At 38.3% G+C, this 27,762-nt stretch overlaps 2 protein-coding genes and 1 pseudogene across 3 annotated transcripts in view; all 3 read left to right on the top strand.

The window, feature by feature from the left end:
- TMEFF1 (transmembrane protein with EGF like and two follistatin like domains 1) overlaps positions 1-17,109 on the top strand; it is a 78,464-nt gene extending 61,355 nt beyond the window's left edge. Inside the window, exons 8-10 of one of the 2 annotated variants that reach the window (XM_039855720.1) lie at positions 2,514-2,637; positions 12,373-12,531; positions 15,998-17,109. In XM_039855720.1, coding sequence (XP_039711654.1) covers positions 2,514-2,637; positions 12,373-12,531; positions 15,998-16,082 — 368 coding nt within the window. In that variant the 3' untranslated portion in view covers positions 16,083-17,109. The remainder of the gene's footprint in view (positions 1-2,513; positions 2,638-12,372; positions 12,532-15,997) is intronic. The other variant, XM_039855728.1, reaches the window with a different exon arrangement.
- LOC120597038 (RNA-binding protein EWS-like) lies at positions 8,801-12,351 on the top strand (annotated as a pseudogene).
- Positions 17,110-17,257: 148 nt separating the features above from the next.
- On the top strand, positions 17,258-26,713 carry CAVIN4 (caveolae associated protein 4). Its single transcript, XM_039855709.1, has 2 exons — positions 17,258-18,023; positions 24,268-26,713. The coding sequence occupies exons 1-2, from the start codon at positions 17,616-17,618 to the stop codon at positions 25,039-25,041; spliced, it is 1,182 nt and encodes a 393-aa protein (XP_039711643.1). The 5' UTR covers positions 17,258-17,615; the 3' UTR covers positions 25,042-26,713.
- Positions 26,714-27,762: the final 1,049 nt, after the last annotated feature.

Here is a 27,762-nt window from a genome sequence, read left to right as displayed (position 1 = left end):
AGGATGATGAGTGCTGTGGGAGACAGTTGCGTTCCTTAAGTCACTATGGCTTAATTGCAAACATTGAATAGCACTTTGAGCTTGAAACCATAGCAAGAAAAGTACTGTGTTCTAAGTGTTAGGAGTCATACAGAAATGAATAATACAAATGTCTAGATTCTCAAAGGAGCTCATAGTCTCATGGTAGATACTGTTTAAAAAACCTAAATAGTTGTAAGACAATATTATGAATATTGTAATAGACTAGTAGGTGTTCAGGAGCATAGCAGCCCAAAGGAGGGCTGGATTTCTTTTGTCATGGCAGAATTACAGTTTGGGAGCTGGAGGAGGCCTTCTAAGCCCTTCGATGACAGGATACGTCTTAATTATTTTTCTATCCCCAGCACCTAGCAGAGCACCTTATATATTATATGGAAGATGATCAATAAATGATAAATGAATAAGTCAGCTATTCTGTGTTGCCCAGTGTGGTAGTGACTAGCTACCCGTGGATATTGAATACTTGAAATGTGGTGAGTCTGAATTGAGATCTGTTGTGAGTATAAAGTGCTCACTGGATTTTGAAGACTTATTTAGGAAAAAAGTATAAAATACCAATTTTTAAATTAATATTGATTATATGTTGAAATGATCTTTATTTGATATATTGGGTTAAATAAAATATATGATTAAAATTAATTTACCTATTTTTACTTATAAAATATGGTTACTAGAAAAGGTAAAAATTACATATGTGTCTCATATTATACTTCTGTTGGATAATGCTGATCTCATTTAACTCTGTTAGAAGTGATTTGAGCAAGGTCACAAAATAGAGATATCCTTAAAATTGAGAATTTACATGTTGGAGTTCTTAAATTCTAGTACAGTTTTTTTTTCCTAGGCATAAGTTAGTACAATAAATACATAAATTATAAAGTAAAATGGCATCAGTTTGGTCTTGTTAGGGATGACATAATCTCTGCTTTAGTTATCCTATCAATGAGGTTAATAATTATTAAAATTTTTCCTTTTTATATGTAAATTTTAATCTCCGGAAAATCTGCATTTTTACTTCTCAGTCCCCACCCCCCACTTGACACCTTTGTACCCACTTCTCCTTTGCTCTTCTCCTTTTACATACATGTATGTGTTTACATACACACTTACATATGTACGTACATCACATACACACACACAAACAGAGCCTTCTGTTTCATTCCTTTGTTTCCATTAACATTCTTCAGATTATATTAGCACAATTTATTTGTATTTTGGGGAGATAAACCTTTGCTGTTACATGATGTGTTAGCTGGTTGTTTTAGTGTTATTGTGCATTCATTATCTCACATAATCCTCTCAAAACCACCTAATTTTACAGTTATGAAATCTCAGGCTGAGAGAGTGGTATGCTCAAGGTCACACAGCTAATAATGCACAGAATCTGTAAGTGGAACTGTAGATAGAAACAGCAGGAAGCCTGGGAATTTTTCCTACACATGGACAGGCGTGTAAACATTGGGGAGCTCTGGGTCCGTACAGTTGAGGATTAATGTATTCGTGTACATTGCCAGAAAGAACAGGCCAAAAATCCATTCCAAAGTGTGTGAACGAGTATGTGTGAGTATGTGAGAGAGAGAGCCAGAGAAGGATAGAGAGAGAATGAATGAATGATTTTGACCTATTTTGAAGACTGGGTCCCTATGTCTTCTTCATCTTTCCTGTCCCTTTCTGTCTTTCCTTCCTGACCCTCTTCCCATTTCTGACAGTGGAATTATTCACTACACTTGCATTTTCTTCACTTCAACTCAGTTCAGTTCAAATCAGTGTACCTAAGTCTGAACAGATGTTCATCAGTATGTTTACAGTGGTTTTCTTTGGATAAAGGGATCTCAGGTGATTTAAATTTTTTTTCTGTCCTCTATATTATTTGAATTTTTTTACATTAGTGTATACTAAGAAAAACTATGTAAAAAGAATAGCAAAGCTATTCTATTTGGAAAAAAATCAGTATGTTTGTTAGTTTTCATTCCAAAAATAATCCTTTCATCCTAAAATTTCAGAATACCATAACTTGCTCTCTACCATTCCAGCGTTTTTTGGCCTCAATTTCATAGCCTCCAGGTAAACGATGAGAGTAAGTCAATCCTCCAAACGCCAATGTTGTATATATCATCTCTCTGTCACAGAGGTGAGCTTTCTTTTAGAAACTAGCATTTATTTCTTTAACAAAAATGTTCAGTTTTTTTTTTTTTTTAATTTTTGGCAGATTGTTTTTAAACAGCAGTAGCTCATAGTGGTCACATCCTGCAATTATTTTCAGATGCTTAGAGTCTAAACAATCTACCTGCTTTGTTTGTAGCATAATGGGACCTTGATTCTTTCTTATTCAGGCCCCTATCTGATAAATTTCCTTTCCAAATTACCCAGCAGAGTAGTAAATTTATTTGTTGTCTCAGAACCTTTGAAAAAGTCCATATTTCTTTCTTAATTTGCATTTCACTACTTACTGACCTGGTTTATATTCTTTTAAGATGCTAGTGATCAAAGAGAAGATGTTTATATTGGAAACCACATGCCTTGCCCTGAAAACCTCAATGGTTACTGCATCCATGGAAAATGCGAATTTATCTATGCTACTCAGAAGGCTTCTTGCAGGTAAGTCAGTACCTCCAGAACAGAGGTGATACATTTTTCCATCAGTGGTCACTGCTCTTTAGAAGGCAATGAAATGTGGACGAAATGTTACGAAAAGTAGTGTTTATTTGCAGTAGAGAGGTAAAAAAATTAATTAGCATCATTTGGAAAAAATTGGCAAATAATCTGTAAAAACCATGTATTGGGGATTTGAGAATATGGAATTTACATTTTTAATAGAACATATTTTTAAATATAAAAATAAATATGCCATATTCCAACACTATTTTGGTTTTTGGGCAATCTGTTACAGAGTGGTTGAGGGACTAAAGAATGTGTTAAGAACAGAGAACATGTAACTCAAATTATATACTAGAATAGATTTCTAAAAATAAGAGGATAAGGATGTAGAACCAGGTGTGATGTGCGAGATAGAAATGGAAAAGGTGTAAACCTGTCTGATTCCAGAGAGTTTATGTGACTTGTTTAGGGTCAGGAACGAGTTGGAAATAGAGCAGGGACAAAACTAGAGCTCAGATTTCCTGATACTCAACCTAATGACCTTAGTGCTTTTTGCTGTTCTGTCTACCAATTATACTTCTTACTGATAGTACAACTCCTCTCTCTCAGATTGGTCTAGTTAGGGAGGTACAGTTTCCATAGACAAGGGGAGATTGCTGTTATTCTGCCCACTCCTGCCTCTTGCAGTTTGGCCAGAATCCTTTTTTCCTTTCTTAGTTAAAACATCAAAACATGGAGAAATATTATACCCTTTATTTTGTTCTATCAACTTAGAAGCCAGTGAATCTTTCTCTCTGAGAAGTAGAAGAGGCTGTTTGCAATCAGGTTGCCTTCCCTCTACTTCTCTAGCTCCTTTCTGACTCTTTCATTTTCCTCTTGATGAAAAAACAAAACAAAACACCAAAAAACTATTAAATAGTTGTTTATTAAATGTAAGCTTTTGGGATTTTTTCTGATTGAAAGTTCTCCTGGTCTTTGAAGGAGACTAGCTACCCCCACCACGTCCCTGAAATTTAAAAAATACAGCTACGCAGACAAGAACAGGCCAGTTTTAAAAATTAATTACTTAATATTGAGATATAATTGATATATAACATTAGACCAATTTTAAAACAAAATCTTACAATGGATTCCTTGTGTGTCTCACTGTGGCATACATATCTTGATAGTTCAGATTGTATTGTCCTGTTAGGATGGGACAGCTTTCAAGATACCTAAGTGAGGAATAAGAGAGCTTGATGTCCTGATAATGAAGTGATAACCAGGTCACTTTGTAGTATTTTAGTAATTGACAGAAAGAAGATTGAATAGTATAGTGGTTAAAAGCATTAGAATCAGATGGGCCAATTATTGGCTATACTCTTTGGAAGTTACTTAAAATTGCTAAGCCTCGTTTTCCTCATTTCTAAAATTATAATAATAATAGCACCTCCTACTATTGTTAAAATTAAATGAGATAATATGTCAGGTGCTTAGCATGATGCCTGAAACACAGTATGTATTTAATAAATAGTGATGATATTAGACTGTACATTAGGTTAGGGACTCTGCCCCATGCCTAGCATAGAACCTAGCCCAGCAGCTACTCAGTAACATTTTTTTTGAGTGACATATGATAATAATCAACTTCTCCCTTTTTTCCAGACCAGAGGTGTTTCTTAAAAAATCTCTTTCTGCACACTTACAACCCCTAAAAAGCACTTGACCTTTTTCTTTCATTTAAGTATTTACAGTGTCTCCAAGAATAAATAACATTACATGCATTTTTACTAGTAGGTGGGTGTATCTGGGCAACAGTAAACGGGCAGGGATGGACAAACTTAGCCGCAGCCCTATTATTTGGTTAAAATCTTCTAGCATTATCTCATTTGTTGGTTTGTTATTGCTTGCTTCGTAACAAATTTTGTCTGGCACTGGGGTTTCAAATTTGAATATGTCAGGGATCCAGGGAAACTGCTTTGAAAAAAACATGCAGGCTGGTAGAAGAGATTGGCGAGTAATAAGCAATTAAATTTAATATGAAACATGCTATTATATAGATATACAGGAGATGATTTGGGGCTGCTGAAGGGGATGGGGGACATTTTGGGAGGAGGGGCAGGTCTTACAGGAACATTTGTGCGAACCCAGGAGCTTGTCCTTTATTTTAAAGGCAGTGAGGAGCCATTTAAGGATTTTAGTAAGAAAGATGTGATCAGATCCGAAAGCCACTCTGGTGGCTTTGTGGAAAATGGATTAGGAGACTGAAAGTTATGAAACTATGTATTAGTAAGAAGTGAGAGCCTGAACTCAGTGAAGGAGTCGTAGTGGGACCAAGATAAGTAGATACATTACAGAGAGACAATAAGGCGGTGGAATCCATAGGTTTTGGTGACCTATGAGGATGAGGATGTGGGGGTTGGTGGAGGGTAGTGGGGAGGAAGAATCAAGTGAGTTTCCTGGACTAAGGAAAAATCGAGTGAGCAAATACAATGGGAAGAAAGAAGAGATTTTGGTGGAAGATGATGTATTCAGTTTAATATGCTTGATTTCAGGTGCCTGTAGGGTATCCACTTATGGCTGTCTAGTAGACTACTGGTTATATATTGGTTTTAGGACTCATGAGACGGATGTAGGTTGAAGACATACATTCAGGAATCACTTCATCTCTAGCATATTTATTCTAGTTCCTACCCTGCGATCCTTCCACCCCTCTAGGCCTCCAATTTATTGATCCTATCACCTTTTAGCATCCCTCACCCCCTGCATGGCCTCATCCCTGCCTTGTTCAGCTTAAATTCCATGGTCAATCATTATACTCCCTTGCTTCATCATACTTACTTGACAAAACTATAATCTTGGTCTATGCCAGCCTCCCACCTACTGTGTTCCTCTACCCGTACAGCTGAACATGGCTATTGTTGAAAAGCAAACCACCAGCTTAACTCGTGTCACTGATGTTTATATTCAAAGTGGAACCTACATGCTGCCCGGCAGTCATTCTGTAACTGTGGTCCATTCGTTCTCCTCCTTGCCTAGATGTCTGCTTTATACCTTCACCCGCTTCTCTTCTGATTGTCAATACCTCCTCTCTCATCCTCAGTCTTGGCGACGATCTCGTTTCTGAGTTCCCTGAGAAAACTGAAGCAATATGAAGAGAACTTCCACATACTTTTCACTATCATCTACTGTCAATTCTTCCCCTTTTCTTCATATATATATATATATATATATATATATATATATAAATGTATAAATATATTTTTACATATATTTATAAATATATTTTTATTTCTTCTATCTTGCAAAAAAACCCCACATTCTTATTCCCACCAGTTACTGTCCATTTCTTTCCTTCGTAGAAGAACTCAAGTGAGTTGTCTACTCTTCTTTAGTTCCTCATTTCTTAGCTCTCTTGAAGCTACCCAGTAAGTAAGCTTTTGTCCTCAGCACTTCACTGAGAGTGTTTTTGTTGCTAAATTCAGTGGTCAGTTCCTAGTCTTAAATTACTTTTGAATGATCCAGTAGCATTTGACATGATGGATCCCTCCTGTGCAATACACATTCTTCACTTGGCTTCTGGCCATTCCTTTTGGTCTTCTGGGCTGGTTCCTCTTTTGCTCCCTGACCATTTATTGTTGGCGTGCGCCAGGCTGCAGTCCTGCTCCTCTTCTGTAGTGATTCCATCCAGTCTCAGGGTTTTACATGACAAATGCTGCTGATTTCTAATTTAAATTAAGTCCCAGACCTCTCTTCAATGTGACTTATTGATCCCTCTCCCTCCTTAACATTTTCACATGGATGTCTAACACCTCAGGTTCAGCAGGTCCTAAGCTGATCTCCTGATCTGAATCCCCTCCCCTAAACCTGCTCCACCTTCAGCCTTTTCCATCTCAGTTCATGCCAAATCCATCTTTTCATTTGCTCAGACAAAATACCTCTGATACATCTTTGACTTCTCTCATGCCCCATATCCAGTCAGTTGGGAAATCCTACTGGCTCTGTTCCAGAATATATCCAGAACTTGATTACTTCTCACCAATGCCACTCCTCTTCTTAGTCCAGGCCACCATTTTTTCTCTCTGGAATTATTGCAGTAACCTCCCTGATTGTATCCCACGGTCAATATTCAGCACAGCAGCTGGCCTTTATTTAAAAATAAAGGTCAATTCATGTCATTCCTCTGCTAAAACCCTTTCAGTGGCTCCTCCATCTCACTGAGTGCAGAACTCCAACACAGTTTGGCCCCTTCACCTCTGTCTTGGTCCCCTGCTTCCCTCCCCATTGTCTAGCCCACTCAGACACACTTGCTGTTCCTTGGAGACACCACGTACTCATGCTTCTACCTCAGGGCCTTTGCACTAACTTCCTTTGCCTGATATGCATTCCTCCCAGTTTTCTACATGGCAGACTCCCTCACCGCCTTCACATCTTTACTCACATGTTACCTTCTTAGTGAGGCGACCCTGACTGTCTTATTTAAAATTGCAATTCTCCTTTCCTGGCTCATACCTGACACTCGTAATTTCCTTTCATTCTCTCTCTGTGAATAATACGTATCGACTTGTCATGTTTATTGATCTTCTTTCTTCCAGCTAGAGGGTAAACAGGCAGGGATCAGTATCTATTTTGCTCACTGATGTATTCCAAATGCTCCCTACAGTACCAGGCACATGCCAGGTACTCAATAAATGTGTTAAATGGATAAGTGAATGAATTGGCACTTGAGGCCATGGGAGTGAATGAGATTACTGTGGAGGATATGTGGGATGAAGGATAGAGGGTAGGGTACCAAATGCTTGAATCTGCCTTTAATAAATAGCAGATGAAGAAGTAATAACTTGTAAGTTAATACTCCAGATATTTAGAGAGTATAACCCAAATTCAGTTGCAGAAAATAATATCCAGGGAGGATTGCCTGAATGATATAAGGCTTATCCATTCTTTTCAATATTCTGATTTTAATCTTTGGATTAAGCTTAACTCAGAGAGCTGCAAATCTAGGACATTGTTATAACTCCCTGTGGAACTGTTTTTATTTTACTGAGCTTTGACTTTTGGCCATTAGCCTACCATGAAAGACATTATTTTAAAACTTCTATGGGACTTTAATGTAACTGTGTTGTTGAGGATGATGTTCTCTATATCAGAAAGTGCCCTTTTAATGAGGACCAGTGAGATAAAGTTCCCTTTAATTTAATAACAATAGTAACTGTGGTTCCTTTGAACAACTGGTTTGATTTTTATTTCGTGGAGATTGTATTTTGTGTCAGTGATCTTACCACTTTCTTTTCTTTCATTCTTTTTTTTTTTTTTAACAATCCAATGGTTTTTAGTATATTCGCAAAGTGCTGCAATCACCACACTCAATTTTAGAACATTTCATCACCCCAAGAACAAGCTCCATTCCCTTTAGCTGTTCCTCTCAAATTTCCCCATTCTCCTCAGTTTTAGACAGCCACTGATCTGTTTTTTTTTTTCCTCTAGATTTACCTATTCTAGACATTTCATTGAAGTGGATTCATATAATATGTAGTCTTCTGTGTTTGGCTTCTTTCACTTAGCATGTTTTCAAGGTTTATCCATGTTGTGGCATGTATCAGTACTTTGTTCTTTTTTATGGCTGAATAACATTCCATTGAATGGATTGTATACCACATTTTTTTAGAAAAAATTTATTTCAATTAGTTTCAAGTATTTATACCACATTTTTTAATTCACTTACCAGTTAATGAATATTTGGATTGTTTCTACTTTTTGGCTAATAATATTAATGCTGCCCTGAATAATTGGTTGCAGGTTTTGTATGGATATATCTTTTAATTTCACTTGGGTAAATTCCTAAGAATGGAATTGCTGGGCCAAATGGTACCTGTATATTTAACTTTTTGAGGAAATTCCAGGTTATTTTCAAAAGCGGCTACACCATTTTACATTTCTTACAGTATCCTTGCCAACGTTTGTTATTCTCCGACTTATTGATTCTGGCCATTCTAGTGAGTATGAAGTGGTATCTTACTGTGGTTTTGATTTGTATTTCCATGATGACTAATCACGCTGCTATCTTTTTGTGTGCTTATTTGCCATTTGTATATCTTAATTTGGAGAAATGTCTGTTCAGATCTTTTGCCCATTTTATAATTTTTTTGGTCTTTTGTTAATGAGTTGTTAGTTTTTTATGTATTCTAGATATGTCTCTTATCAGATATATAATTTGCAAGATTTTTCTCCCATTCTGTGTGTTATCTTTTCACCTTCTTGATAGTGCCCTTACGTACAAAAGATTTTAATTTAGTTCAATTTAAGGTTTTTGTTTTTGCTGCTTATGGTTTTCACATCTAAGAAATCATTGCCTAGAGTTATGAAAACTTCTTTCGTTTTCTCAGTTTTATGGTTTTAGCTCTTACATTTAGATCTATGATCCACTTGAGTTAATTTTTGCCTATGTTGTGAAGAAGAGGTCCAACTTCATTTATTTGCATGTGGATGTCTAGTTGTCCCAGTACTATTTGTTGAAGAGACTCTTTTTTTCCCATCGTTTTATCTTAGCACCGTTGTCAAAAATCAGTTGACTGTAGATGGACGAGTGTATTTCTGGGTTCTCAATTCTAGTCTATGGTGTATATATCTACTTTACTACTTTTTTTTTTTTTTTGGTCTGCTGGGAAACTTAGAGCTCAATGTGAAACCTTCTGGCAGGTGTGTAGGAACCTCAGAGATGAGATTGGTGTACTCATTATCCCTGGCTTCCCCTCTTTCATCCCTGCCTGCAAGTTTTTTTGTTGTTACATGTACTTTATTAAAAAGCTTTTTTTGAGGGGGGTGGGTAATGAAGTGTGGGACATCAGTAAATACACTATCCTTACACTTCTGTTGATCAGTTCCATTTGAAAGCTAGCTAATTTATACATTGCACTTCTGTCAGTTGAAATTGTAAATTTTCTATTAAACATCTTAAATGTTTTCCCCTATCATATTATTATTATCAGCTTATGTTGTTGCCTTTTAATTTACTTTTAATTGGAATTAGATAATTTCTAAGATTAACACCTACTTGACTGCTTGTCTCCATTTCTGTTATTAATAACTTATTTTCATCTCCCTCCTGCATCTTAAATGATTACATTATGTACAGTGAAAGGTGTCTTGAATATAATTTGGTGCTATGTTCAAAGAACTGTAAATGTTTATACCTATTTATTCAGTAATCTCATTTCCAAGTATCTAGCCTAAGGAATAACACTAAATATTGAAAAGCATAAGGAGAGAAAGTGGCGTCCATGGATTGCAGTACCTACAGTCAGGCTGCAGCCCAGTGGGGCTACAGTGCTCTTACTGCCCAACCCACTCAAGGATATGCACAGACCAGCCAGGCATATGGGCAACAAAGTTATGGAACCTCTGGACAGCCCACTGATGTCAGCTGTACCCAGGCTCAGACCACTGTGATGTAAGAGCACACAGCCTGTGCAATGTCTTATGGACAGCCTCCTACAGATTATACTACTTCAACTGCCCCCCAAGCATACAGTCAGCCTGTTCAGGGGTCTGGCACTGGTGCTTATGATACCACTACCACTGTGGTAACTACCACTCAGGTTTCCTATGCAGCTCAGTCTGCATATGGCACTCAGCCTGCTTGCCTGGCTTATGGGCAACAGCCAGCAGCCTCTGCTCCTGCAAGACCATAGGATGGTAACAAATCTGCTGAGACTAGTCAGCCTCAATCTAGCACAGAGGATTATAACCAGCCCAGCCTGGGGTATGGACAGAGTAACTACGGTTATACGCAGGTACCTGGGAGTTATTGCATGCAGCCAGTCACGGCACCACCATCCTATCCTCCTACCAGCTGTTCCTCTGCACAGCTGACTAGGTATGACCAGTGCAGTTTCTCGCAGCAGAACACCTATGGGAAGCCTAGCAGCTATGGACAGCAAAGTGGCTATGGGCAGCAGCTGCCCACTAGTTAGTAATCCTACAGCCAGGCTCCAAGTCAATATAGCCAACAGAGCAGCAGCTACAGGCAGCAGAATTCATATGGACAGGACCACCCCCAGTAGCATGGGTGTTTATGGGCAGGAGTCTGGAGGATTTTCCGGACTAGGAGAGAACCTGGAGTGTGAGTGACCCTGATAACTGGGGCAGGGGCAGAGGAGGATTTGATGGTGGAAGTGTGAGCCGAGGTGGGCGGGAAGGAGGACACGGTGCAATGGGCAGCACTGGAGAGTGAGGTGGCTTCAAGAAGCCTGGAGGACCCATGGACGAAGGACCAGATCTTGATCTAGCCCATCTGTCGATCCAGATGAAGACTCTGACAACAGTGCAATTTATGTACAAGGATTAAATGACATTGTGACTCTAGATGATCTGGCAGACTTCTTTAAGCAGTGCGGAGTTGTTAAGATGAACAAGAGAACTAGACACTCCACGATCCATATCTACTTGGACAAGGAAACAGGAAAGCCCAAAGGTGATGCTACGGTGTCCTTTGAAGACCCACCGACTGCCAAGGCTGCTGTGGAGTGGTTTGCTGGGAAAGATTTTCAAGGGAGCAAACTTAAAGTTTCTCTTGCTCAGAAGAAGCCGCCAATGAACAGCATGTGGGGGGATATGCTGCCCTGTGAGGGCAGGGAGATGCCACCCCTGCTCTGTGGAGTCCAGGGCCCCAAGATGTCCTGGGGGACCCATGGGTCGCATGGGAGGCCATGGAGGAGAGAGATGGCTTCCCCACAAGAGGGCTTCGAGGCTCCTAGGGCAACCCTTCTGCAGGAGAAAACTCCAGCACCGACCTGGAGCCTGGCAGTGCCCCAATCTGGGTGTGGAAACCAGATCTTCGCCTGGAGAACAAAATGCAACCAGTGTAAGGCCCCAAAGCCTGAAGGCTTCCTCCCGCCACCCTTTCTACCCCCAGGTGGTGACCGAGGCAGAGGTGGCCTCATGGACCAAGGTGGTCCTGGTGGAATGTTCAGAAGTGACCATGGTGGAGACAGAGGTGGCTTCTGTGGTGGCCAGGGCATGGACCGATATGGCTTTGGTGGAGGAAGATGAAGTGGCCCTAGGGGTACCCCTGGACCTTTAATGGAACAGACAGGAGGAAGAGGCGGGCATGGAGGACCTGGAAAAATGGATAAAGGCGAGCACCGTCAGGAACACAGAGGCCGGCCCTACTAGATGCAGAGACCCCGCAGAGCTGCACTGACTACCAGATTTGTTTCTTAAACCAGAAAATATTTTAAATTTATAATTCTGTATTTATAATGTTGGCCACAACATTATGATTATTCCTTGTCTGTACTTCAGTATTTTTCACCATTTGTGAAGAAACATTAAAGCAAGTTAAATGGTTAAAAAAAAAAAAAAGAAAGAAAAAACTACACATTCACCACACCTAATTTATAATTGTGAAAAATGAAAAATAATTTATTCCTAGATTTAGAACAAGGAATAAATAAGTTAGCTCTATTTTAGCCACTGAATAATAGATTATGCATCTATTTTTGAATGAAGGTAATAAAGACTATTGAGCAACTTTAATGTGATATAATGATAGAGGAAAGAAGCACTGTGTAAAATAGACATATCAAAAAGAATAAAAGGCAATAACAGAAATGGCAATTTTTTTCAGATGGTGAGAGAGTGCCTGATTTTTTATTCCTGTTTAAAATTATTATTCTTTTGTATCTTTTAATTTTAAAATCTAGAATTATTGAAAGTTGTAATTCTCACAGGAATCTTTTTTTTTCTCCTTTTCAGATGTGAATCTGGTTACACTGGACAGCACTGTGAAAAGACAGACTTTAGTATTCTCTATGTAGTGCCAAGTAGGCAAAAGCTCACTCATGTTCTTATTGCAGCAATTATTGGAGCTGTACAGATTGCCATTATAGTAGCAATTGTCATGTGCATAACAAGGTAGGTGATGACCTAAGAAATAATATCTTTAAATCAGAGGTGTGGGTAGCTCTTAAATTAAAGAAGAACCTTGAAGCACACTCAAAATGGTAGGGGCTTTAAGTCCACCAGTCTATTTAAAAATCCTAGTATCAGTTCATTGACATTCCATGTGGATCTGCCCTCTCCATATCTTGCTTCTTTAGAAGATGGACAAGAACTCATTCCCAGGGTTACAGGTCTATCTAGGCTGCAGGCAGAGAGAGCATGAGAATATTCAGTGGCATAAAAGAATTTAGGGATCTTAGAACTGTGTGGCAGTTCTGAGAACTGCATTCAGGGACAATAATGCTAGTAGCAGAATTTTTAGAATGGTCTACACATGCACCAAAGAGCCACATTGAAAGTTTTTAAGCCCTGCAAGATGTTTTATGCCCTAAGAATATACTTTATTCATAGTAAATACAATAAGAAAGGAAGAAACCAGAGGTTAAAGAAAACTACTTTTCTTATTATGTCATTGTCTTAATGTTATTTCATTTTCTGGAATACAGTCATAACTATTAAGCTTTAAAATTATCTGTCTAAACTAAAACTATTGGAGTTTCTCATAACTAAAACACCAAATTAGGTTACTTAGAGTGCAGTTGGCAGAAAACAGGTATTTTCCATACTGAGTAGAAATATCTAAGTCAGAACTGAACTGGACCTGAGAAAAGTCAAAGCAAATTGAGTTCATATTGTCTTTATTCTTTCCAGCCTCATGTCTCTTCTTGCTTACCTCTTCCTTACCTCCTTTGAGGTATGGTTTAGAAATCCCATAAACAACATCTGTATACTCTTCTGCATTATTCTGGGCAGGGGATTGGAGTACATCAAGCGCAGATATTGGCAGGCCATAATGGATTTATGGCTCTTCTCTCCAAGGCTGGATAGAGGCCAGACCTCCAGTAGTCTCAGCCATCTGGAGCTGAAATGATAAATCTAGAAATGATAAAAAAAATTGTTATCTGAGTAACAGATATTTGTTATAAAATTTAGGCACTAAAGTCAGTGGACTTTATAGAACAGAAGATGTGCCCTTAGGCAAGACTATTGAGTATAAAATTGGGCAGTTGATTAAAAGTAGGGACGTAATGATATAAAAAGTAATGACAGCAGAAAGAGGAGATGGAAAAAACATGCAACAGCAGGCCTGTCCATGGCTGTTTAATATAGGCTCAGAGGTTAAGGAATTTGTGTATGGTCGTTTGTGTGTGCTCATCCAAACCAGTAAGTGGAAATGCCTGGACTTGAATGCAGTGCTGCCTGATTCCCAAACCATTTTTCTTTTCACTGAACCATCTAGTGGAAGGTCCATGTTGTGTCACTTTGGGAAATAGATTTGCCAAGTGTGACCACTGCATGGAGAGCAAGGTTCACACTTGGTTTTGTAGCAGTTCAGGATTTTGAACAGGGGAGGAATTTCATACGAAACATTTTTTTCAGCATTAATCTGAGGGTCATTTGCAAAAATCATTGGAGGAAAGGAAATGTGAGGTCGGGGAGACCATTTAGGACATACTTAGAGTAAAGCAGAAGTTGGGTAATAAATGATTTGGAAGGTGAAAGAAATAAGGTAAAGGTAAGGGAAGATTTTGAGGCCACATGGTAGTGTCGTCTTTAAGAAGGTCCAAGGATGTTAGAGTCAGTGAGATGCAACTTATGAGTTCAGCTTCATTCTAGAGGAGTGAGGAGACAAGCCCTGGGATGGGAGGTACCTTACCCAAGACCGTAGAGATGGTTAAGCCCTTTTACGAATCCCAACCCAGCCTTTTATCCAGCTCTGAGCTTCTGTTCTCAGTGTGCTATAATCTTCAAGTATTAAATTAAAATGACCTGATGGGAAGTCTTCAAGTTAGTACTCTGCAGTTTGTACCCCAAACCCATTTGCTGTCTTCACAGACACTTAGACATCACAGGGTATTATTAACTGTGTTATGGTATTTTCACTGCCCACCATCTCCGTGACTGAAGGGTCATTTCATTGAGTTTATCATAGATCTTTCCTTGAGGCCTGCCTTTTTATTGTGGTATTTTCTCCCCTAGACTATCTTGCTGTCTTGAATTTAGAATATGATAATTATGAATTTTTAAGGAGTGCCTCTCCCACGCAGTCCATTACGGAACAGCTGTTCACTTATCCCATGGTAGCTGTTACATGTGAGGAATCTTCCTTTAAAAGGATGTTCCCCTGACCCACTTACCAAGGCCGCATGAGTAAACTTTTCATCTTTTAGGTTTGGAATCTTCTTTCATGTTTTTAGACTCAGAATAACAGATTGGCAGGGACCTTGAATACCATCCTAGCCCTTAATTTATGGATGAAAAAACCATAGCCCCAGGAAGTTGGGACTTTTCCAAGGTCATGGCGAATTAGTGACAGTTAAAGAGGTCGCTTGACCTCTCAACCAGTTTCTCCATTTATGAAATAGACATGATTCCAGCACTTTTCCCTCAGAGTATTTTTATGAGAATTAGGTAAAATTTGTGAGAAACAGTGTATAAAACGGAGCTATTACCATCGACGCTTTTAAATCAAGGCAAAGCAGTGTTCTTTGAATAAAACCATGGAACTTTAGGAGTACTCACCATCTCAAGATTTTATTGCATTAGTTTATAAATTCCTTGCTGGCGAGGTTGGTCCAACTCTTAATATTTTATATGTAGGAAAAGGAGGTTGCACAGCTAGTTTTTAGCAGAGCTCAAGCTCAGAATTGTCAGGCGTCATCTCTCCACATAGTGTAGCACAGCGCTTTGTGCATAGTAAGAGCTCATATGTTTCCATTCTAGTGGGCAGGCACAAGTGTAGCCACAACACAATGAGATTTATACCACGGTAGAGAAGCATGTATGGTAAAGTGAGAACAGAGTCCAGGAATACCCCTTATCCCCAGCACGGCTGTTCTTTATTGGGTTTTGTGGTTTGCCCAAGCAGGGTATAGAAGGACTTCTTTTGAGTCATTGTCTACAATCTTTAGGTATTTCCTATGTATTCACATCGGAAGTTAAATAAGCATATTTCTTCCTGATTTCTCCTTTCATCTAAACTGTTCTTGTCATCTCGGGAGGAAAGTATGTAGGCCATGATCTTTTCTACTGTCACGGGTTTATATGTTATCAGTCACTGTGGCAGGGAGTTTGCTGGGCCAGAGGCAGGATGAGGATTCCTCTTGGGATGCAAGTCAGTAGTAGAGACCCCAGGAATGAATTTCGTTTGTGTCCATACCTGCATCATGTATCTAACCCTCTCATCTCCCAGCTTTGTCCGGAGGATGGCCGTCTGATGTGTCGGGCCTCGTCTTGTCTTGCATCAAATAGCATCCTGTTTCCTTTTCATGTGATGATATGCTATATGGCTTTATGTGTGAAATGTACACTACTTTGGAAACATTTGAAATATCCTCAACAAAATGACATTTTCTTATCTTCTTTTTTAACTCAACAGAAAATGCCCTAAAAATAATAGAGGACGACGACAGAAGCAAAACCTAGGTCATTTTACTTCAGATACGTCATCCAGAATGGTTTAAAATGATGACTTTTATATTTACACTGACCATGTGATGTACATTTATTATGTCTTTTTTTAAAGAATGGAAATATTTATTTCAGAGGCCTTATTTTTGGACATTTTTTTAGTGTAGTACTGTTGGCTCGTATTTAGAATATTCAGCTACGACAGTTTTGGACTGTTTAGTAGAGTTTGTTTTCTGTTTTTAAATACAAAAATTGATTTCACAAATTTGTACCACATGGTAATTCTAAGACTTGTTCTTTACCCATGGAATGTAATATTTTTGCAAAGATGGACCACTTCACAAATGGTTACAAAGTCATACCCACTTCTTCCACAATGACCACAGCAAATGACCAAGCATGAACTAAAGGTAAAGATGTTTACAGATTACTTTTCTTACAAAACAAAATTTAGAAGGCACTGTGTTTAAATAAACATTTAAATGTTTTCGAGATTTAGTAACTGATTTTTTAGACACTGCCTATCGCATGAACTGTAAAGCTGTGTGTGTTAGATGTAAAATATTTATAAGATGTATGGACTGGAATTTGATTATTCCTCTCTTTGAAAAGTAATTCTGATAATTCAAAAAAGTATCTGGTAGTAATGATGGAACAGAGATCACTGAAAAGTAGATTTAGATATTGTGGAAATAGTATAACAAACAGATGGGAATAAAGCCTATTCTTTCAGTTAAACCACTTTAATACACAGTAATTTTTAAAGAAAATACTTGCTTTAACATAAATAAATTGTATCAGTGTTTGTGAATAAAATGCAAAAATGATTGTTAATGATTGGTGCTCTTGAAGTGAGCTTAAAAATTACCTAAGACCTCTATCTAAATTCATCCTGTAGTAATAGCTATACTAATAGATAGTGATGTTTAAAGATCTGCAGTGTGAGTAGAGTGTATTCAGCTGTTTAACATGTAGTTTAGATATTCAGAAGTATGCATGTAGAATTTAATATGTTCAAAATTAAATATTAATTTTAATATTTGATTTGGAAAAGCATGTTATAATATAATGTTTTCACTACATGGTCTCTTTTGGTGTGTTTATTTACTACATTCTTTGATATTGATATGTCAGTGCATTTAATATATGAAATTAATAGAAAAAGCAGATTTTAGTTCAGAATTCCCCTTTGCTTTTACAAATACTGCTGGAAATTATCTAAAGACAGAAACTTCACCCAACATTTGGAGTTTGCAGTTTTGGTCATTTGGCTTCTATGCTTAATGTTAGTAACATGGTGGCTTTAGTGAACTTTTTTGAAAAAAGCTTTCCTCTTCCATACACGCAGTCTTATTTGAGTCCCTTAGTCAGTCGATAAGCATGTTTGGAACAGTCCCCAGTGCTTTGCAAGGGTTCATGTTGCAGAACAGTCACGTATGGGTATTTGTAGTTATAAATACTTGACCAGTCTCCAGGGGTGGGGCTTCCAGCTCTTTAAACAACCCTGTCACCTGTTTAAGCTAACTTTTTGCTCCAAGTGCCAGCATTGATCGTGGTAGGCCACCTTTCACTGAGAAATAAATAAAATGGAACATAACGGGTCTGCTTCAAGTGCTGATAAGATCCACCAGAATCGCCTGTCAAGTGTAACAGATGATGAAGACCAAGACGCTGCCCTTACCATTGTGACTGTGTTGGACAAAGTTGCCGCCATTGTGGACAGCGTGCAGGCGAGCCAGAAGAGAATAGAGGAGAGACACAGGGGAATGGAAAATGCCATCAAATCTGTCCAGATCGACCTGTTGAAGTTTTCCCAGTCACACAGCAATACAAGCTATGTCATTAACAAGTTGTTTGAAAAAACCCGAAAAGTCAGCGCTCACATCAAAGACGTGAAGGCCCGGGTGGAGAAGCAGCAAGTTCACGTTCAAAAAGTTGAAACGAAGCAAGAGGAGATAATGAAGAAGAACAAATTTCGTGTGGTGATCTTCCAGGTAAGCCTGCATTTGAGTTTACCCTAATTGCTCCTGCAATCCTTCAGCTCTTTTAATTGCCAACGAGTCCTATCCGAGGTTTCCAGCGTTGCATCTTAAACTATGTATATGTATAGGTATGTATTCGTGTAGTGGAATTCTGTATCAGCAGAGACCTCAGTGTAAAACCATTTCTATGTTAACATACTATCATCAGCATTTTGAACCTCTGAACCATTTTGTGTAATATGAACTCTGTGGGTCATGGCTGAGGCTATTTCTTGCTTTCGAAACTTAATATTGGTAAGGTTTTTTTCAGCATATCAGCCATATTAGTGTGATGCCCTCTCAGAGACTTTGGAATGTTAGAACTAGAAGAGACCTGAGAAGCCTCTAGTTTAAAACACCTTTGAACTGTATAAAGAAGGAAACTGAGGACTAGTAGCTTCACAGTTTGTGTTTTTTATTATTATTATGGAGAGCCAGGAAAGCCCTAAACAGTAATATATAAGCTTTTCACAATATAATCTGTGTATTGGAATTTTTAGATATGCGTCACAATAATAAACTATTTCATAGTGAATCAGGCAATTGTTATTTTTCTTATTATAGTTATACAGAGTCACATAAGTGATTCCTTATTTTGATTACAAAGTCATTTTACTTAGCTGATTTAACGGTTTTTGTGTGGCATTGTATATTGAGCTAAGTTGCTATATTACTGTACCATTGACACTCATATTTTTTGAAATAGCATATTCATGGGAAATGCATAATATCTATAATATATTTTAAAACACTTACAAATCAAAAGGAAAAAGTTAAACTCTCCTGTCATGGTAGAAAAATGAGAAAGTCATGATCAGACAGCTCACAAAAGACAAAATAAATGAGCAGAATTTCACTTTCACTTCTTTAAATATTTGTAATTACTAAAATATACACTTGAAGGTTAAGGGTGAGAAAACATAGCACTTCAGTGTTCTGCTGATAGGAGTATTAATTGGTACAACATTTCTGGAGGGTGGTTTTGTGAGTGTGTATTAAAAACCTTAAAACTTCACAAACCTTTTGGCCCCAAAATTTCATGTCAAAGAATTTGTTCTAAATATAAAATCGGTAATGTATTCAGGGATGTTTGCTGGTGTACATATACAGTGTTATCACACTGTATTTTTAAAATGGATTGCTATCCATATGCATAGGAAATAAACCTAGAAGAATAAATACGAAATGCAATAGGAACACAGCTGGATTATGTAGGCAGATATTTGTAAGACACTAGGGATGTGGGCGATAACTCCCCACAGCAATTCTTTACACATTAGTCAATTCTCCATAGCCCTCTGTTGACTGATAGTGAGTGGTATTTTGGACTTTTTTCTTTTAAAGAGGCTATGGGTTATTTAGGAGGAAGAATAGGGAAGAGAGAGAAGTATTGCTTATTTCAAAAGTAGATGGGTTGGACTATGCTATTTGAAGTCCTTTACCATTTCCCTTTCCTTCCAGGTCCCTGGAAGCCCTACTTCAGACTTAAAAATTTGAAAGAAATCAGTCACCTTACTCTAGAGGCCAGTCTCAGTGTTAGTGTGTGTCCTGGGGATCTAGATTTGGTATTGGAGAATGCAGTATCCAGGGGCCTTAACAGTAATGGGTATATGTCACCCTGCACTTGCATGGGACATACTAGCAAACATTCTTGGTATCCAGCATTTTTCCTGAGAATCTTTGTGCCAGGAGCGGACTAGGTTCCCATCAAGATTTAGAGAGGCTAGAGCAAAGAAGTTTCTGAAAAGTTCTAATTAACTCTTGTTTGTCTATTGACATAATTCTTGTTTGTAAAGTTCTATATTCACCTATTAATTCTCTGAAACTTGCTATTTCTCTCCTTTCTTTGAACTCCCATAATTACTTGATCCAGTAGAAGATAGTATAAAAAAGCAACTGAAAGGCTCTAGTTTAGGTCAGATCTCTTTTCTTGTAAGATAGAATGCTTTGAGCATTCTGTAACATTAAGTTGCTCAGAGAAAGCCCAGTTCATCAGTAAGCACTTGCTGTCTGTGATAACTGGGAGAGCTTGTAGAGAAAAAATAAAGGAAATTACAATGGATATAGAACTCGGATTTGATGATTCACGAGATGTTAGAACACCATACAGTATTCACATGGTTATTCTTAGAGTTAAAGTTAATTCTTATAATTCATTCTCATAGTTAATATGTATAAGTAGTTATATTGAGAATGCCCCTTTTAACTAAAATTAACTTGAAGCTGAGCAATTCAGCTATAGTGTATGTTCATTTACATTTGGGTCTTTCCTCAAAAAGATTTCCCTGGATATATCTTTTGGTGGCAATCTTTCTTGGCATTTTATCTCCCACTGTTGTGTATCGCTGAGCTCTCACTTACTCCTGGACATCAGCATTAAAAAACTATTTATTATTTCTCATACAGTTATCATTTCTCTTTGAACACTTTCACCTTGATGACCTTCTCATCATGTAAGCCCAGAGTCTCGCCATATCTTCTAATGATTTAGCTTACTAACCACATGACCGTGGTTGCCAAATGAGATATTTGGCCATTCCCTAATAATAAGTTCCAAACATCTATATATTCCAAGTTCCCCTAACTATATTACTATGATGTTCAATCACAGCCACTTTACTCTGACCGAAAGTACTCATTTTGTTATGAAAAATCATCATTTTACATGTAATAATTATATTCGGAAATCAACTGGGATTCAACCTTGTACTCTTCAATTATTATTACAGTATATTCATCATTGACTCATGGCATCTCTGACTCACAAGGGTTGCAACAAAAACATCCACATAACAAGTACTTTCTCTGACTCTGCCTCTTTTGTTTTGTTTTAAAGACTGCTTTTATATAATTTGTCGTGCAATTGAAACAGTGTATGTGATTCCTGAGTTAACCTATATCTGATCTCACAGCAGGATCTTGAGGGTTTTCCCCACTACCAAGCAGTAATTATTCTATGGCTCTTTCTTTTTCTAATTATACCTTCTTGGGCCATACCAGCCCACTTAGCATTGTTAAAGCTATGCCCTGCAGCAGGTGTCAGGAAAGGAGAGGAATAATTTTGCTGTTTCTGATTCATCAGAGAGCTATGAGACACCCACCTTCCTCTTTTTTTTTTTTTTTTTTTAAGGTCCTAAACTTTCCAATCCTATAGCCAAATAATTTAATTTTAAATAAGTATCCAAAGAAATAAGGTTCCAGGGGTACCTTCTTGACTATCAGGCTGATAGGTTTCAAAATACATGTAAGTGTATTTCTTACATAGTTACTCATTTTTTGTTTTTTGAACAAATTTAATCTGGATCTTAAGAGCACAGTTTCTTTTAGAAATTTCAACTCATGGGCTTAGTTAAAAGTCTCATGATCTTTAAACGTTTAGTTTTAGAAATAATCACTAAATAGTGATTTGAGTTCCTTTAGCAGCTATGTTTCTGTGCTGGTTCTCAAAGTGACAAGTGTCTGCCATGTTCCCAAGTTCAGTTCTCATCCTTATCCTTTTGACACACTTGACAGTTGGTCCTTTCTCTCTTCTTGAAACTTGTTTTCTTTTGGCTTCTGGGAGGTCCTTCTCTCTCAGATTTCTCCAACCTCACTGGCTGATATTTCTCCTTTTGGTTCTTTCTCATCTTTCTTCTTATTTACCAGTCCAAAATATATTTATAACACCAAAATCCAAACATTTCTAAAAGTAAAAAATAATTCGTAACTTACTTGGCAGCAAGACCTAGCTTGACCTGAACTCATTTGGTGGCAAAATCTGCCCCGAATTAGCATAAAGACATTTACAGTCTTTAATTCCCCCTTAGAGTTAATATTCATATTTCCTGCCACAAAAATGTTTGTTCCCAAGATCTCACTGAGAATGTTATATATGACATTTTCTCCAAATCTGAAATATTCTGAATTCTGAAACACACCTTAGTCTCAAGAATTTTGTTCAGGTCCTCTGTCCATTTTTTGATTGGATCGTTTGGTTTTTTGTTGTTATTGAGTTATATAAGTTCTTTGTATATTTTGGATATTAGGCTCTTATCGGAGGCATTGCTTGAAAATATACAAGTTTTGAATAGCAACGTATAGACCTATTCACTCAATATTTTGGAGACGTCTTTCATCTATTCTCATGATTTTTAATTTCATCTTTATGCTAATGACTCCTAAATTTTTCTCTCTGGTACAGACCTCCCTTCTGAATTCCAGACTTATATACTCAGCTGCCTACTTGACATCTCTGCTTGGATGTCATTGGGCATCTCACAATCATCATGTTCACATCACATGCTCCCCCTCCAGTCTCTTCCTCTTGCTTTCTTTGTCATTTAATGGCAAATCTGCCCTTCACTTGCTTAGGCCACGTGCTTGAGAATTATCCCTGACACCCTCTAACACTCCACATCCAAATCTAACAGCAAATCCTGCTGACTCCTAACTTCAGAGTGGATGGAGAATCAGACCACTTCTCAGCACCACTTCTGCCAACACCCTGATCCATCTCTCATCTGATTAATCCCAGTGGTCTCCAGCTGTTCTCCTTGCTTCTTATCTTGCCTATTTTCAACAGAGTGAGCCTTTTACAACAGAGGTCAAGTCATGTCACTACTCTCCTCAAAACTCTTTTAAAGGCTTCTTCTCCCACTCAAAATAAGAGCCATAGTCTTTGATATCGGTTACAGAGCCTTTACATGGTCTGGCCCTCCTGCCACCTCTCTTGTCCTCTCTCCTCCTCTTCTTGCCCCTTGATCACTGCTCCAGCCACACTGCCTTCCTTGCTGTTTCTCCTTCCTTCCCAGATATATGCATTACCTTCAGGTCTAGGCTGGGATGTCACCTTTTTAGTGAGGCCTTTCTGAGCATCCTTCCCAGTCACTGTATATCCCTCTCCCCTGCTTTTTTTTTTCACCTTAGCACTTAGCATCATCCAACATACTATATATTTAACTCGTTAATGTTTCTCTCTCCAAGACTATAAGCTCTTTTTCCTCTGTTTTTCATAGGAGAGTCTCAGTTCCTAGAACATTAACTGGTGCCATGGTAGGTGCTTAGTAACTATTTGCTGGATGAAGGCTTAAGCCTCTTTACTTGATCCAACAGTCATTCTGGGTGTAAAACATAAATAAGACACATCTCTGCTTTTATGGAACTTACCATTGAGCGAAAGCCTCAGGGAGACATTTATAAATAAGCAGAGTTCCAGTTCAATTCAAACTGTGATAAATGCTATAAATAGAGGTATGTACATGACATTTTGGTGTAAATTGGAGACAATTGTCCTCTTGGGGGAAGTTGGGGACATTGAATCCATTCTTGAAGAAAGATATATATATATATATTTTTTGCAAAGCTGAAAAGAGACGAAGGGGCATTTACAGTAGCAAGAACCGTGTATATAGTGTTTTTGTTGTATGTCTGAGGACTTGAGAGCAGCCATGTGTTGCTGGACTGGAGGTGCGGGAAAGTGGTTTAGCTCAAACTGAAGAGCCTTCTAATCATACTAAAGAATTCGAACGCTATCCTTTTGAGTATTGATGAGCTCCCCCAAAGTTTTAAAGTAGAGAAAGGATGTGATTAGAACTGTGTTTTAGAAGTGTTCCTCAGGAAATGCTTAAGTGATGTTTTGGAGGTAGAGAGACTGCACAATTTCAGGGCCCAGGTGACAAGGGCCTGAATTAAGACATTGGTAGAGGCCAAGAGAAAGAAGGAGGGAACAGGAATATTAAGCGGTATTATAGACAGTACTCAGTGAGCAGTTGGATATGGCCTGAGGAGGAGAGGAAATATCTGGGATGATGATTCTGAGGTTTCTAGCTGAGTGGCACCTGGATGGGTATTGAAGAAGTAAAGAAGTCGCTGTGGAGAGAATGATGATGGGCCTTGAGGTTTGGACATGGTAAGTTTGAAATGCCTGTGTTACATCTACATGGAGAAGTCTGTCCATTATTTAAAAATGTGTCTTTATCTTAGGAGAAGGGCAGAGGTGAAGAGAAAATATTTGTAAGTTTGCTAACAGTTGGATCTGAAGGCAGAGGAGCGGATACGGTTGCTCGGGAGGTGAGCTTGGGAGATGAAGAAGAAAAACGGGCCAAGGAGAGAGAAACACAATGAAATACTGACTTTTAAGGAGAGGACAGAGGATACACAGCCTGCAGAGGAGATTTAAAAGGTGTTGCAGAAAGTAAAAGAACTGATCTCTACCATGCTTTCTTTTTTTCTCCTTCAGGAGGAGATTCGGTGTCCGACATCCCTGTCTATTGTTAAAGACAAAAACTTAACTGAGAATCAAGAGGAGGAAGAGGAGGAGATCTTTGATCCCCCAATAGATCTGTCTTCGGATGAAGAATATTACGTTGAAGAAAGCAAATCTTCCAGGCTTAGAAAGTCAGGCAAGGAGCGCATTGATAATATCAAAAAGGCATTTTCCAAAGAAAACATGCAGAAGACTCGGCAGAATTTTGACAAGAAAGTCAACAGAATTAGAACTAGAATAGTGACCCCGGAGAGGAGAGAGAGGCTAAGGCAGTCAGGAGAGAGGTTGAGGCAGTCAGGAGAGAGGTTGAGGCAGTCAGGAGAGAGGTTGAGGCAGACGGGGGGAGAGAGGCTCAAACAGTCTGGGGAGAGGCTCAAACAGTCAGGGGAGAGGCTCAAACAGTCAGGGGAGAGATTTAAGAAATCTATCTCTAATGCCGCTCCCTCGAGGGAAGCTTTTAAGATGCCTGGCCTTCGGAAAGCTAAGGACGGAACTGTGGCTGAAGGTCCTGAAGAGGTCAGGGAGATGGGTGTGGACATCATTTCCAGGAGCGAGTCTCTGGGCCCTGTCGGTGAGCTCTACACTGAGGAGCTCAGTGAGACAGACCCCAAGGAGGCCAGGGCAGTGTATCCTCCCCAAGAAGGAGGGGAGATCCCAACCCCTGAGCCTTTAAAAGTTACTTTTAAACCCCACGTGAAAGTAGATGATGACGAATCTCTTTTGCTAGATTTAAAGCAGTCATCCTAAAGAGAAATGAAGTATGTTTTAAGTGTAAACTTCTTTAATTACACGATTCTAGTTTAAATAGTATAGTACATTTACATTTATATGCCATATAGGAATAATAAATGGTATGACCTTTTCATTTCTTAGTTTAAAATCTAAACAGTAATACAAATATTACCTACATCTCCTAGTAATTTCCTTGGGAATTCTTTTTTTCTCCCCCAGACTTACGGGAATCTACCAGCTTTCTCTCACGTCACTCTCATGGCAACTGTGGGTTTTTAAGTTCCTTTCTCTTGCCCACCAGAAAAATAGTTGCCCAGTGAGGGCCAGTTAGGTGCTTAGTCGTCTAAAACAAGTGGAGGGCCAATTTATGGTCATCATTTGCAAGTGATCTCTCAATTTCGGTAGAGATTAATGTGGCCGACCTCCAGCGGTAAAAACTCATGTGTGGATTATTCCATTCATATGTTCAAAATCAACAGGTTTGTTAATCAGTGAGGACCCACACACCTTTTTGATGCTTTTGCATAAAAATATGGAAGTTCTGGACTTGAGCATTTGGTTCTGGTATCAATAGCTTTACTTACAACCAGCCAACTTGGCAAGTGGTCGGCTAAGAAGCTCATCAGCAGCATGGAGAGGTTTGCCTGTGCCGCCCATCTCGGGACTCTTGTGAGGGTTGAAGGAAGCGCTGTATATTCTGGGGGAACATAAAACGCATCCAGAGAAAACACGCCCCACTCGTTCTTTAACACTAAAATCAAAATAATTACACAGCCCCGAGCACCAAGTGGTGAGGGCCTCGGTTGGATGGAAGCGAAAGTTGGTCTTCAGAAGCCTTTTCACAGAATCAGGAATAAAAAATACATGTTTGGGAGACATCTTTTTTTTGTCAAAGACTAAAACCACACCTTAGATTTAAGTTGGGTTTAATATTAAAGGCTTCCTGGAAAATCCTTTTTTAATTTTCTTTGGATTTAGACCTATCTAAATTCAAAATGTACTGCTGTGAAGCATAAAACTGTAATTATATGTTCAAGAGGCCTTTCTAAAGTCAGCCCTAGTGGAGTGGGTTTGGGGATAACCTCAGATATTTCTGTTTTACAGAATGAACTCCTCAGGGTGCATCTATCCAAAATAGTGTTCATAGGAGTTCATCGTAGCTTCTTTGGGAGGAAGCCAGATTCCACTCTTAGCTTTAGATCTAGCTAATCCGAAGTAGATATTACTGAAGAAAGAAACAGTCATACTGGTTCAGCACTTCTGGTAACGTTTAAATCAGAAGGTTTGGTAATAGAGAAGAAATGATAAAATTGTGAAATTTGAAGGGTTCGGGCAACAATAAGAGCTCAGATCAGTTTTAGATGCTCACATAGTAGTTAATTATAATAAAGGTATGCACACACAGACACAGAGACAGACACACAACAAATCAACTTTAAAATATTTGATTCGATTACCCAGATATTGGGGTTGGGAGTTTGATTTGCCATTTCTTTTTCACTCTGTGAGAATACATAAAATCACAAATTGTTCTCATGTTTTTATATTGAAAATGAAAGTGTATACAACATTGAACAGTACTTTGAAATGGATAATTTAAAAAATGTCATTTAAAAAGAGCTTGGATGCCTAATTCCATAGTTCCTTAAAGCCATAATAAATTTAAATTTAAAAACATTATTACAAAGTTTGATGTCAGTGTCCTGTTTGTAAATGTTGTTACTAATAAAGAATACAAATAGCATGGTGTGAATTTGATATAGTAACCCTTTTAATAATAGATATGTTTTTAGGTTAAGAAGAATGTGAAGAAGTTATAAGCTTTTTCTTTATTCTAGCCCTATGAAGAGTAAATGTCAATTGGGCTGAAATATTTTTCTGCAAATATTCCTGTCAAGGAATTTTTGTAATATCTGTTTGCTTCCTGGTTCATATATAATTGGACTTGACATGTTATGGAACGTTTCTGATATAGAAATATTTGAGTTTTGATAAGGAAAGAGTTATAACCTGGTCATCCCTTCATGGCAGACTTTGTGCAAACCCAGAAACTCTAAAATAATGTCATGCCCCCAAAGATTCATTGTGACCTTGTACTGCTCTCTTGGACTAGGATTTTTCCCTCCATGTCATTTCTATCTCTTGACATTTCTCCTCATATTTAGGCCATTTCTTAGTTCTGGATTCATACTTTTTCTCTTTTCCCCCATTTTCTCGATGTAAATATAGTGGGCTGCAAAATCAACCCATCTCCACTTAATGCAAGAAATATTCTAAATATTGCTTATTTTTAAAGTTTCAGACATAGAACAGATTCTCTGCTTATTTTACTCTTCTCTGCTTTTGAAATTGTACGTTAGATTTTAAACAATTTATTCAAATAAAACCATTGGCAGGATTTATTCTCTTTTCTTTGTATGAGGCAGAACAATGTGACATCCACAGACAGTGAGGGCATGGAGCCCACTCCCAAGCTGAGCTCTTCCACTGAGTGGACAGAGTGGAGTGGGGAAGTGCAGCTCTGTGTCCTGCACATGATGACGCAGAGCTTTCCTCTGGGAGTTTATGGTGGCCTGGTTCTGGCTCATAGTTTAGAGAAACAAGGCCAAATGTGAAGCAGTGATAAGAGGTGCATGGAAATTCAGCTTGCTGAGGCTGTGGTGTGTGAACTCCTTTGAACAAGTTTTCGTAAATTAAAAACACAAACCAAAATAAAGTATTTTCATTTTGACTTCA

This window comes from Pteropus medius, unplaced genomic scaffold (assembly GCF_902729225.1).
Source record: "Pteropus medius unplaced genomic scaffold, Ma_sr-lr_union100, whole genome shotgun sequence".
NCBI classification, from domain to species: Eukaryota; Metazoa; Chordata; class Mammalia; order Chiroptera; family Pteropodidae; genus Pteropus; species Pteropus medius.
This window is presented reverse-complemented; position numbering and strand designations above follow the sequence as displayed.